Below are 12936 nucleotides of genomic sequence, written 5' to 3'. Positions count from 1 at the left end.
CCAATAACTTCTTTGAGTTAAACACTTCAACTGAACTGACCTGAATTCCCTCCTCCTGAACAATGTTATCAAACACAGTGCCAGCTAATTGGATTTCAACACCTTCTTCTTGCCTTTGAACTGCCTGCTTATCTTGTTTATTTAATTCTTCCCAATGGGCCTTTGATCTCATTATAACACAATCAGGAAACAATCCAGGATGTTCCTTCTGGAGAACTTCTGTTGGAAACACTTCTACAGGCTGCTCAACTGCCACAGGCATCACCCACATTTGCGATCCAGCTATATCATTACCCAGAATAAATTGAACCCCTATAATTGGCAATTTCTCCGCCGCTCCAACTATAACTTCACCTGTCTTCCATCTGTTCTTTAAATTTACCTTCCACAACAGAATAGATTTAGCAACTCCATGAACCCCACTTATTATTACTTTCTCCTGCAACACTCCCTCTGAACAGCAAATATCACTATTCCACAACAGTAAGGATTGACTAGCCCTTGTGTCTCTTAAAATTTTAAAATCTTTACCCACTCCACCTGTACACATGGAAAGACTTTCCCTTCACATACAAAATCTTTAAACATTTCTGCAACCTGCCCCTCAGAATTCTTGAGTAAATTGTGAACACATTCCCACTTCTTTACCTATCATTCATTCTCCCTGTTTCACCTGTACACAAACCATAGGTTTCTCCTGTACCTGAACCTCAGAACCCACAATACTTTTACTTCCAGAGCTTTTCTGTACCCCAGTAATTCCTACAGATTTTCCCTGCAATCTCCAACACACTGACTTCATATGCCCCACTTTATTACAATGAAAACACCTCAATTTTCGAATGTCACTTCTACCTTCAGCACCTTCCTTTTTGTTCTGGGAAAAAATTCTCTGGGAACTTCCAGCTATGCCTTCTCTTCCCTGACTACCCATCTTCCTTACACCTTCCCACTTTTTATCCTTTTCCAATTTGAAAGGGTGACGAGAAAAGGTTTAGCTCTATGAACGAGCTCATAATCATCAGCTCTCTCTGCTGCTTGTCCTACAGAATGGTCATTTCATCTGTTTAGCTCGCTTCTCAAATGAAATAAAGAATGCTTCAATATCTGTTTCCTCAAACTTTGGAAGAGGTTGTACAAATTTAAACATATCCCCACGGGGATCTGCTCTAGAGATAAATCCTTCCTCACCCACTGGCATCTCTTTTCTAACTACCAACATTTGCAGTTGGAATTCTCTCTCTCTTTCTTTTCCTCTTCCCTCCATCTCTATCTTCACAATTTTTAATTCCCTTTAAAAAGCCATTTCTCTGTCCTTTGCTTGTTCAAATTCAAGCCTCTTCATTTGTAACTGAAGTCTCACTCCCTCCAGCTGTGGCTCACTAGTGTCAGGTTTCACTTCCAACTGTAGATGCTGTGCTTTATTTTTAACTATATCTGATTTCCTAGCTCCTGCAGGTAAACCCAATTGCAACTTAACTGCCAACTCTGTTAACTTACTTTTTGTTATTTTATCCAACCCAATCAGAGTTATCCCTTCTACTCCCAGACAAGTCTTAGCAATTGCCAAATCCATCTTGCCAGTTCACCCCTTCTAAAATACCTCACCAACTCCTGAATCCAAAGTGCCTCTCGTACTCGTAAGCTTAAGATTCACCAATTCCTAACCAATCGAGGAATTAGAAATATAATTTATCCTGGCACAGCCCCCAATTGTTATAACTGAAGCAGTTGGTAAAGCGGAGTTATTTAAAAATCCCAGAAAGAAACTTTAAACAACTGTCATAACCTATAATTTTAAGCGTACTATATGAGATGTGACACTAAACTCAGGAATCAGACCACCAGTTCTCGGAGTTTTACATTAAACTAAGTGAAACCTTTTATTAATTTACACAGGTTAAAATGTATATACACATGGTTACAAATTACTACTATCATAGCTTTTAACAAATTCCCAAACTAATCTCCATTAAGACAACAACAACCCATAGACTTAACCAAACACCAGGCAAAGAATTTTCATCTTATAAATTCAGAATGAGGTTCTTTTCACTGTGGAGCCAGTTGGAGGTTTGCAGCTGCCTTTTGATCTCACATTGCCTCTGCCCTGCACACCCGAAAACTACTGAAGTTATACCTACCACCACTGATTGAATTCAAATTCTCATTGTCACCAGCCTCTTTGAACTTTACCTTTTAACAATCAAACCACATTCATTGTACCAATTTTATTAGTAATATAAACATATCACTTGGTATCTGCTAGAAAGGTGTCAAGTTTTCACCCCACTTCTTGAATGCTCTATTCAAAAATGCAAATGCAGCTATCTCCCTTACATATCAACACTAATACCCAACAAAGAACCCAGACTAACTGGCTTTAATACAGTTAGAGACTAACCCTCTATTTTAAAACAGAAATATTTTCCAAAATATTATATACATTAATAGCTTCATGACAGACATGGCTACAGGATGACATAGACTGTGACCTGAATATTGAAGGGTACGTGACATTTAAGAAGGACAGGAAGTTAGGAAAAGGTGGGGGGTTACCTCTGGTAATTAATGATATTATTAGCATATTAGAGAGGGATGACCTAAGATCAGGGAACCACGATGTAGATATGGCTTGGGTAGAGATGAGAAATGATAAAGTGAAGATGTGACTTGTGGGAGTAGTGTATAGGCCCCCGAACAATAACCACGTGGTAGGATGGAATATAAAGGGAGAGAAAATGGGAGCTTGTCAGAGGTACAGCGACAATCACAGGGAATTCAAACTGCATGTAGACTAACAGTACAGTGGGTGTACCTACACCACATGGACCGCAGTGCTTCGACAAGGCAGCTCATCACCACCTTCTCAAGGGGCAATTAGGGGTGGGCAATAAATGCTAGTCCAGCCAGTGAAGCCCACATCCCGTGAATGAATTTTTAAAAGTCAGATGGGCAGAGGTAGCATAGATGAGGAGATCATAGAATGTTTTCAGGATAGTTTCTTAGGACATCATGTTCTGGAGCAAACCCAAGAGTGGACTATACCAGACCTGGTATTGAGCAATGAGATTCATTAAATGACCAAAAGATTTGTATGTTCACATGTAAATAGGGGGATGGGACAGGTGAATGCAAGGCTGGAGAGATGATAAATTGTGTTAAACTGTTTTGATTGAAATTTTTGATCTAGCAGAGAGGGTTGTTGCTGTTGATGTGGTGTACATGGACTTCCAAGAAGCATACGAACAAACATACAAACAGATTAACTAGGAGCAGGAGGAGGCCAATCGGCCCCTCGAGTCTGCTCCACCATTCAATAGGATCATGGCTGATCTGATTGTAACCTCAACTCCACATTCCCACCTACCCCCAATAATCTTTCACCCCCTTGTTAAGCATGCAGGTGCAGCAGGCAGTAAAGAAGGCAAATGGTATGTTGGCCTTCATAGCCAGAGGATTTGAGTACAGGAACAGGGATGTCTTGCTGCAATTGTACAGGGCCTTGGTGAGACCACACCTGGAATATTGTGTGCAGTTTTGGTCTCCTTATCTGAGGAAGGATGTTCTTGCTATAGAGGGAGTGCAGCGAAGGTTTACCCGACTGATTCCTGGGATGGCGGGACTGACATATGAGGAGAGATTGAATTGATTAGGATTATATTCGCTGGAGTTCAGAAGAATGAGGGAGGATCTCATAGAAACCTATAAAATTCTAACAGGACTAGACAGGTTAGATGCAGGAAGGATGTTCCTGATGGTGGGGGAGTCCAGAACCAGGGCTCACAGTCTGAGGATACGGGGTAGACAATTTAGGACTGAGATGAGGAGAAATTTCTTCACCCAGAGAGTGGTGAACCTGTGGAATTCGCTACCACAGAAAGGAGTTGAGGCCAAAATGTTGTATGTTTTCAAGAAGGAGTTAGATATAGTTCTTGGGGTGAAAGGGATCAATGGATATTGGGAGAAAGCGGGAGCAGGTTATTGAGTTGGATGATCAGCCATGATCATAATGAATGGCGGAGCAGGCTCGGAGGGCTGAATGGCCTACTCCTGCTCCTAGTTTCTAGGTTTCTATGTTTATTAATCAAGAATCTATCCAGCTCTGCCTTAAAAATATTCAAAGACTCTGCTTCCACCGCCATTTCAGGAAGAGAGTTCCAAAGACCCATAACCCTCTAGAGAAAAAAATTCTCCTCATCTCTGTTTTAAATGAGTGACCCCTTATTTTTAAACAGTGACCCCCTAGTTCCAGATTCCCCCACAAAAGGAAACACCCTCTCTACATCCACCCTGTCAAGACCCCTCAGGATTTTATATGTTTCAATCAAGTTGCCTCTTACTCTTCTAAACTCCAGTGGATAGAAATCTAACCTGTCCAACCTTTCCTCATAAAAGAACCCACCCATTCCAGGTATTAGTCTAGTAAACCTACCCTACTGTACACAATACCCCAGATGTGGTCTCACCAATGCCCTGTATAACTGAAGCATAACCTCCCTACTTTTATATTCAATTCCCCTCACAATAAATGATAACATTCTATTAGTTTTCCTAATTACCTGCTGTACCTGCATACTAACCTTTTGTGATTCATGCACTAGGACACCCAGATCCCTCTGAATCTCAGAGCTCTGCAATCTCCCACCATTTCGATAATAAGCTTCTTTTTTATTCTCCCTGCCAACATGAACAATTTCACATTTGCCCACATTATGCTCCATTTGTAGATTTTTGCCCACTCACTTAACCTTTCTTTTTAAAAATGTATTCACAGCATGTGGGCTTTGCTGATAGGAGAGCATGTACTGCCCATCCCTAATTGCCCTTGAGAAGGCTGTGGTGAGCTTCTTTCTTGAACTGCTGCAGTCCATCTTCTGGCTGAGGATTGTAGCAAATGCTTCAGCCTTATCTTTTGCACTGATGTGCTGGGCTCCTCCATTGTTAAGGATGGGGATATTTGTGGAGCCTCTTCCTCCAGTGAGTTGTTTAATTGTCCACCACCATTCACGACTGGATGTGGCAGGACTGCAGAGCTTAGATCTGATCCGTTGGTTGTGGGATTGCTTAGCTCTGTCTATCACTTGCTGCTTAAGCTGTTTGGCATGCAAGTAGTCCTGTGTTATAGCTTCACCAGGTTGACACCTCATTTTTAGGTATGCCTGGTGCTGCTCCTGGCATGCCCTCCTGCACTCTTCATTGAACCAGGGTTGATCCCCTGGCTTGATGGTAATGGTAGAGTGGGGGATATGCCGGGCCATGAGGTTACAGATTCTGTTTGAGTACAATTCTGCTGCTGCTGATGGTCCACAGCACCTCTTGGATGCCCAGTCTTGAGTTGCTAGATCTGTTCGAAATCTACCCTATTTAGCATGGTGGTAGTGCCACACAACACGATGGAGGGTATCCTCAATGTGATTCCCTGCAGTTATTTCATCCCTCTCTAACGTGCTAATACCATCATTAACTTACAGATCCACCTCTCCACCTTTTCCAAACTTCCTGTCCTTCCTAAATGTCACATATCCTTCAATATTCAAGTCCCAATGTATGTCATCCTGTCGCCATGTCTGTTATGGCTATCAAATCGTATTTATTCATTTCTATTTGTGCAATCAGTTCATCTGTTTTGTTTCGAATGCTATGTGCGTTTAGATACAGAGCCTTTAGTTTTGTCCTTTTATTATTTTTGTAGCATCTAGCCTTATCTGCTGATTTACTCTTTGATTTGTATTCTATGACCTTTCCTGTCATGGTCTCTTCATCATTTCCCGAATTAATACCTGTCTCTCTTGCCTTGTCTCTACTCTTTGGTTTACCACATCTTCCCAAATTTGATCCCCACCATTCAGTTTAAAACCCTCTCTACCTCCCTATCTAAGCAAGAACACCAGTCCCAGCATGGTTCAGGTGTAGACTGTTCCAACGATACAGATCCCACTTTCCCCAGTACTGGTGTCAGTGCCCCATGAACTGGAACCCACTTCTCCCACACCCAGTCTTTGAGCCACACACTCATCCCCCTAATCTTATTTACCCTTTGCCAATTTGCACATGGCTCAGGTAATAATCCAGAGATTATTACCTTTGAGGTTTGGCTTCTTAATTTGGTACCTAGCTCCTCATACTGACTTTGCAGAACCTCTTTCCTAGTTCTACCTATGTTGTTGGTACCTACATGGACCATGACAACTGGACCCTCCCCCTCTCACAAGTTCCTCTTCAGCCCTGAGCAGATGTCCTGAACCCTGGCACTGGGCAGGCAACACAGCCGTCTGGACTCCTCTTTGCTGGAGATAACAGTGTTAATTGATACAGGATCACATAACAGCAAAAGGGCAGAACATGGATTAAAAAAGGAGAGTAGCAATATGAATACCAGCCCAAAACAAAAACACAAAATGCTGGAAAAATTCAGCAGGTCTGACAGCATCTGTGGAGGGAGAAACAGAGTTAACGTTTCGAGTCCGTATGACTCTTCAGAGCTAAAGAGAAATAGAAATGTGAAGAAATTCCTACTGTTTAAGGGGGATGGGGCAGGTGTAGTTGGATAGAGGGCCAGCAATAGGCGGAGGCAAAGGAGAGATTGCCAGAGATGTCATGGACAAAAGGACAAAGGGGTGTTAATGATAGTGGTACGGGCTAATGGAGGCGCTGATGGTGGTGTTTAGGTCAGAAAGCAGAATGTCATGATAGCAGGACAAGGGCAAGCACTCTGGAAAGAGTGCTGGGTGTGAGTTTCTGTGTGCACTGGATGTGGGTGTGTGGGCATTGGTTGTGTGTGTGTGTGTGTGCACTGGGTGTGTGCCTGCTGGGTGTGTCTGAGCCTCTGGAGTGTGTGTGTGTGTGTGTGTGTGTGTGTGTGTGTGTGTGTGTGAATGCACTGGGTGTGTGCCTGCTGGGTGTGTGTGTGTGAATGCACTGGGTGTGTGTGTGTGTGTGTGAATGCACTGGGTGTGTGCCCACTGGGTGTGTCTGAGCCTCTGGAGTGTGTGTGTGTGTGTGTGTGTGAATGCACTGGGTGTGTGCCCACTGGGTGTGTCTGAGCCTCTGGAGTGTGTGTGTGTGTGTGTGTGTGAATGCACTGGGTGTGTGCCCACTGGGTGTGTCTGAGCCTGTGGGGTGTGTATATACTGAGAAGTTGCCGTGGATCGTGCTCCTCTCGCTGTGCTAAATCCAGAGTCATGACCTCCAACATTCTGTCCCTCTTCAAACCCCCAGGAAAATCCTCACCGTGTAATGTGGGCTCGGAAGCGCTGCAGCACCATCAGCCAGACTCTGTTCCAGCCCTGTCACCAGGAGGTTCCATACCAGCCCTTCTATGAGTGGTGTGTCTTTGATGCTTGTGGGTGAGTAAAACATTCAGGCGATGGGACCCTCCAGTCTCATTGTTCCCTTGAGTCTCAGGCCCCAGAGTCTCCAAACTCCTGGGAGTTCCAGGTTCCTGGACTCCCTCAGTCCCTGGGACTCTAGACGGTGGATAAATGAATTGTACTTTGAGTATAAAGGCAAAATACTGCGGATGCTGGAAATCTGAAACAAAAACACAAAATACTGGAAAAACTCAGCAGGTCTGACAGCGTCTGTGGAGAGAAAGACAGAGTTAACGTTTCGAATGACTCTTCAGAGCAGAAGAAGAGTCATCAGTACTCGAAACGTTAACTCTGTTTCTCTCCACAGATGCTGTCAGTCCGGCTGAGTTTTTCCAGTATTTTGTATTTTTGTTTACTTTGAGAATGTTGGCTGGGTTCAGGCAGCCTCTGCTGTTAGATATGGATGTGAGGTCACTGTTGGGATCTTACTGTTTTTCTCTGGATGTGTGCAGGTGTGACACTGGAGGAGACTGCGAGTGTCTATGTACAGCCATTGCTACTTACACTGAAGAATGTAACAAGAGGGGAGTCTACATCCGCTGGAGATCTCAGGACCTCTGCCGTATGTACCCAGCACAGCTCCACAAATCTTCTCTCATATCGATAGATCTCGGCTGATGACAGGAGGGGGGTGCTTGTCTCTCTAGAAATGTAGGAACAGAGGAACATAAGAACATAAAAATTAGGAGCAGAAGTCGGCCATTCTGCCCCTCAAACCTACCCCATCATTCAATAAGATCATGGCTGATCTGCCCCAGGCCTCAACTCCTCTTTCCTGCCAGTTCCTCATAGCCCTCAACTCCCCGATATTTCAAAAATCTACCTCCCTCCTCTTTAAATACTTCCAGTGTTATCGCCTCCACAACTCTCTGTGGTAGAGAATTCCAGACATTCACTACACTCTGAGAGAAGAAATTCCGTCGCATCTCAGTATTAAATGAGTGCCCCCTTATTCTGTAACTATGTCCCCTCGTTCGAGGTTCCCCCACTAGTGAAAACATCTTCTCAACATCTACCCTGTCAAGCCCCCTCAGAATCTTGTATGTTTCAATAAGATCACCCCTCATTCTTCTAAACTCTAATGAATAAAGGCCTAACTTGTTTAGCCGTTCTTGATAAGTCAACCCCTTCATCCCAGGAATCAGCCCAGGAGGCTGGTCCATCCCTTTCATTCCAGTCAATCACAGCTGATCTGTACTTCAACATCTGTCCATTTCTGTTCACTTATTCACAGTCCCATTGACCCACACATTCCAAAGCCTCTGGGTGAGGGGCTTCCAGAGTCCCACTCATCCTTGTGTGGAGTTCTCCCTGACATCACCCCTGAACGGCCTGACTCTTACTCTGCTCCTGGTTCCCAGCAAAGGAAACAGTTTCTCATTTCCTAACCGATTAGCTAAATTAATCAGCGTCAATATTACATCAAAATCTTACATCAAAATATTACATCAGCCCCAAATCCTCAACTCAAGGGAAAACAAGAAACTGGAGAAAGATTTAACATTTCCAATCGAATGTGATTCTTCATCAGGAATCTTCAGTTTAACCGGGATTGGGGTCGGAGCCGGGTGGGTTTCTGGGATTGGGGTCAGTCTCGGGTGAGTTTCTGGGATTGGGGTCAGTCTCGGCTGAGTTTCTGGGATTGGGGTCGGAGCCAAGTGGGTTTCTGGGATTGGGGTCAGTCTCGGGTGAGTTTCTGGGATTGTGGTCGGAGCTGGGTGAGTTTCTGGGATTGGGGTCAGTCTCGGGTGAGTTTCTGGGATTGGGGTCGGAGCCGGGTGAGTTTATGGGATTGGGGTCGGTCTCGGCTGAGTTTCTGGGATTGGGGTCAGTCTCGGGTGAGTTTCTGGGATTGGGGTCGGTCTCGGGTGAGGTTCTGGGATTAGGGTCAGTCTCAGGTGAGTTTCTGGGATTGGGGTCGGTCTCGGGTGAGTTTCTGGGATTGGGGTCAGTCTCGGGTGAGTTTCTGGGATTGGGGTCAGAGCCGGGTGGGTTTCTGGGATTGTGGTCAGTCTCGGGTGAGTTTCTGGGATTGGGGTCGGTCTCGGGTGAGTTTCTGGAATTGGGGTCGGTCTCGGGTGAGTTTCTGGGATTGGGGTCGGAGCCGGGTGAGTTTTTGGGATTGGGGTCGGTCTCGGGTGGGTTTCTGGGATTGGGGTCGGAGCCGGGTGAGTTTTTGGGATTGGGGTCAGTCTCGGGTGAGTTTCTGGGATTGGGGTCGGAGCCGGGTGAGTTTCTGGGATTGGGGTCGGTCTCGGGTGGGTTTCTGGGATTGGGGTCAGTCTCGGGTGAGTTCCTGGGATTTGGGTCGGTCTCGGGTGAGTTTCTGGGATTGTGGTCGGAGCCGGGTGAGTTTCTGGGATTGGGGTCAGTCTCTGGTGGGTTTCTGGGATTGGGGTCGGTCTCGGGTGAGTTTCTGGGATTGGGGTCAGTCTCGGGTGAGTTTCTGGGATTGGGGTCGGAGCTGGGTGAGTTTATGGGATTGGGGTCGGTCTCGGGTGAGTTTCTGGGATTGGGGTCAGTCTCGGGTGAGTTTCTGGGATTAGGGTCAGTCTCGGGTGAGTTTCTGGGATTGGGGTCGGTCTCGGGTGAGTTTCTGGGATTGGGGTCGGTCTCGGGTGGGTTTCTGGGATTGGGGTCAGAGCCGGATGGGTTTCTGGGATTGGGGTCAGTCTCGGGTGAGTTTCTGGAATTGGGGTCGGTCTCGGATGAGTTTCTGGGATTGGGGTCAGTCTCGGGTGAGTTTCTGGGATTGGTGTCGGAGCCGGGTGAGTTTTTGGGATTGGGGTCAGTCTCGGGTGGGTTTCTGGGATTGGGGTCGGAGCCGGGTGGGTTTCTGGGATTGGGGTCGGTCTCGGGTGGGTTTCTGGGATTGGGGTCGGAGCCGGGTGAGTTTTTGGGATTGGGGTCAGTCTCGGGAGAGTTTCTGGGATTGGTGTCGGAGCCGGGTGAGTTTTTGGGATTGGGGTCGGTCTCGGGTGAGTTTCTGGGATTGGGGTTGGTCTTGGGGTGGTTTTTGGGATTGGGATTTACTGGGTGTGGAAGTTAACCTGTATCCAGAATGCGATGATCTGATGGTCTCTCTGTCTCCGGTTCGGGGGTGGGGTTGGTTTTTGGGGGATTTCCTGGATTTGGGGGGGTTTTGCGGAGTTTGATACGGGGGGAGATGGGTGAGTGTCGGAGGACAATCAGCTGGATTGTGATGAGCTAACGGTCTCTCTCTCTCTCTCTCTGTCGGACAGCGATACAGTGTGAGAAGGGGGAGGTGTATGAGGCCTGTGGCTCCACCTGCCCCCAGACATGTGCTGACCTCAGGGGGGTGCTGAAAACTCACTGCCCCCCCATCTCGTGTGTCGAGGGTTGTTTCTGCCCCGAGGGAACCTTCTGTCACGGTGAGAAATGCAACAAATAGAGAGAACCACCCCCTCCCCCAGGACACTGACCATCCCCACCCCCTCCCCCAGGACACTGACCATCCCGACCCCCTCCCCCAGGACACTGACCATCCCCATCCCCTCCCCCAGGACACTGACCATCCCCACCCCCTCCCCAAGGACACTGACCATCCCCACCCCCTCCCCTAGGACACTGACCATCCCCACCCCCTCCCCCTCCCCCAGGACACTGACCATCCCCACCCCCTCCCCCTCCCCTTCCCCCAGGACACTGACCAGCCCCAATCCCTCCCCCAGGACACTGACCATCCCCACCCCCTCCCCCTCCCCCAGGACACTGACCATCCCCACCCCCTCCCCCTCCCCCAGGACACTGACCATCCCCACCCTCTCCCCCTCCCCCAGGACACTGACCATCCCCACCCCCTCCCCCTCCCCCAGGACACTGACCATCCCCACCCCCTCCCCCTCCCCCAGGACACTGACCATCCCCACCCCCTCCCCCAGGACACTGACCATCCCCACCCCCTCCCCCTCCCCCAGGACACTGACCATCCCCACCCCCTCCCCCTCCCCCAGGTCACTGACCATCCCCACCCCCTCCCCCAGGACACTGACCATCCCCACCCCCTCCCCCAGGACACTGACCATCCCCACCCCCTCCCCCTCCCCCAGGACACTGACCATCCCCACCCCCTCCCCCTCCCCCAGGTCACTGACCATCCCCACCCCCTCCCCCAGGACACTGACCATCCCCACCCCCTCCCCCAGGACACTGACCATCCCCACCCCCTCCCCCTCCCCCGGGACACTGACCATCCCCACCCCCTCCCCCTCCCCCGGGACACTGACCATCCCCACCCCCTCCCCCTCCCCCAGAACACTGACCATCCCCACCCCCTCCCCCTCCCCCAGGACACTGACCATCCCCACCCCCTCCCCCTCCCCCAGGTCACTGACCATCCCCACCCCCTCCCCCAGGACACTGACCATCCCCACCCCTCCCCCTCCCCCAGGTCACTGACCATCCCCACCCCCTCCCCCTCCCCCAGAACACTGACCATCCCCACCCCCTCCCCCTCCCCCAGAACACTGACCATCCCCACCCCCTCCCCCTCCCCCAGAACACTGACCATCCCCAACCCCTCCCCCAGGACACTGACCATCCCTACCCCCTCCCCCTCCACCAGGACACTGACCATCCCCAACCCCTCCCCCTCCCCCAGGACACTGACCATCCCCAACCCCTCCCCCAGGACACTGACCATCCCCACCCCCTCCCCCTCCCCTTCCCCCAGGACACTGACCAGCCCCAATCCCTCCCCCAGGACACTGACCATCCCCACCCCCACCCCACAGGACACTGACCATCCCCATTGGAGTAATTGTTAGCTAAACCATTTCTTACGGTTATGCGGATCATGTGACTGTACAGACGAATCAGCCCTAAGCACAGGGAATCTAAGGGGCGGAGCTTTTTAACCTTGTTCCTGGAACAAGTATTTAGCCTCACCAGGACCCTGTAAATGAAGTTTACTGTTTCTTACAAAAACCTACTCCTGCTTTCCAAGTTTATTACCCCTGGTGATGAGGATAAATGGCACCAACGCAGCAGCTCACCTCGCGACTACGAGTATTCCCATATTTTAAGGGAAGGAAGTAAAGACATTTACCCACCAGCACTGCCTCCCTTCGGCAGGATTGACCCGTGTGACTTGTCTGTCGAGGACTGGAGTCAATACATTGAGCGATTAGGTTTCTACTTTGTAGCTAACGAAATCCCAGGGGAGGAGAAGCAGAAGGAAATTCTCCAAAGTGTCTGTGGGAGCAAAATGTGTAACTTTAATCCGAAGCTTGATGGCTCCAAACGCACCAAATTCCAGATCCTTCACCGAGCTAGTCGACCTCATCAAGGGACATTTTCAGTCTAAACCCTCGATGATGTTAAACGATGACGCCATACAGCATTGTTTTCTTGGAGAAGGTGACGTAGACCTGAAGCACGCCACAGAGATAGCGCTGGCAATGGGGAGCACTGAGAGGGATTCACAGGCTCTGCAGAGTGTGCAACATGGGGCTGTTCTGTAGTTAGGGCAGGAACCTGCCGCTGGCTGTGACACAAAGACCAGGGAGGCTATCGCAAAGCAGGACATGGTCTCTACTGCTAG

At 48.7% G+C, this 12936-nt stretch overlaps 1 protein-coding gene across 1 annotated transcript in view; it reads left to right on the top strand.

Moving 5' to 3' along the window:
- LOC144672870 (SCO-spondin-like) overlaps positions 1 to 12936 on the top strand; it is a 163001-nt gene that overhangs the window by 104575 nt on the left and 45490 nt on the right. Inside the window, exons 12-15 of the mRNA XM_078534859.1 lie at positions 7222 to 7349; positions 7826 to 7935; positions 10616 to 10765; positions 12539 to 12663. Coding sequence (XP_078390985.1) covers positions 7222 to 7349; positions 7826 to 7935; positions 10616 to 10765; positions 12539 to 12663 — 513 coding nt within the window. The remainder of the gene's footprint in view (positions 1 to 7221; positions 7350 to 7825; positions 7936 to 10615; positions 10766 to 12538; positions 12664 to 12936) is intronic.

The sequence above is a fragment of the Cetorhinus maximus genome, unplaced genomic scaffold (assembly GCF_964194155.1).
Source record: "Cetorhinus maximus unplaced genomic scaffold, sCetMax3.hap1.1 HAP1_SCAFFOLD_135, whole genome shotgun sequence".
NCBI classification, from domain to species: domain Eukaryota; kingdom Metazoa; phylum Chordata; class Chondrichthyes; order Lamniformes; family Cetorhinidae; genus Cetorhinus; species Cetorhinus maximus.
The sequence above is the reverse complement of the archived record's forward strand: the minus strand, read 5'-3'. Positions and strand labels throughout refer to the sequence as shown.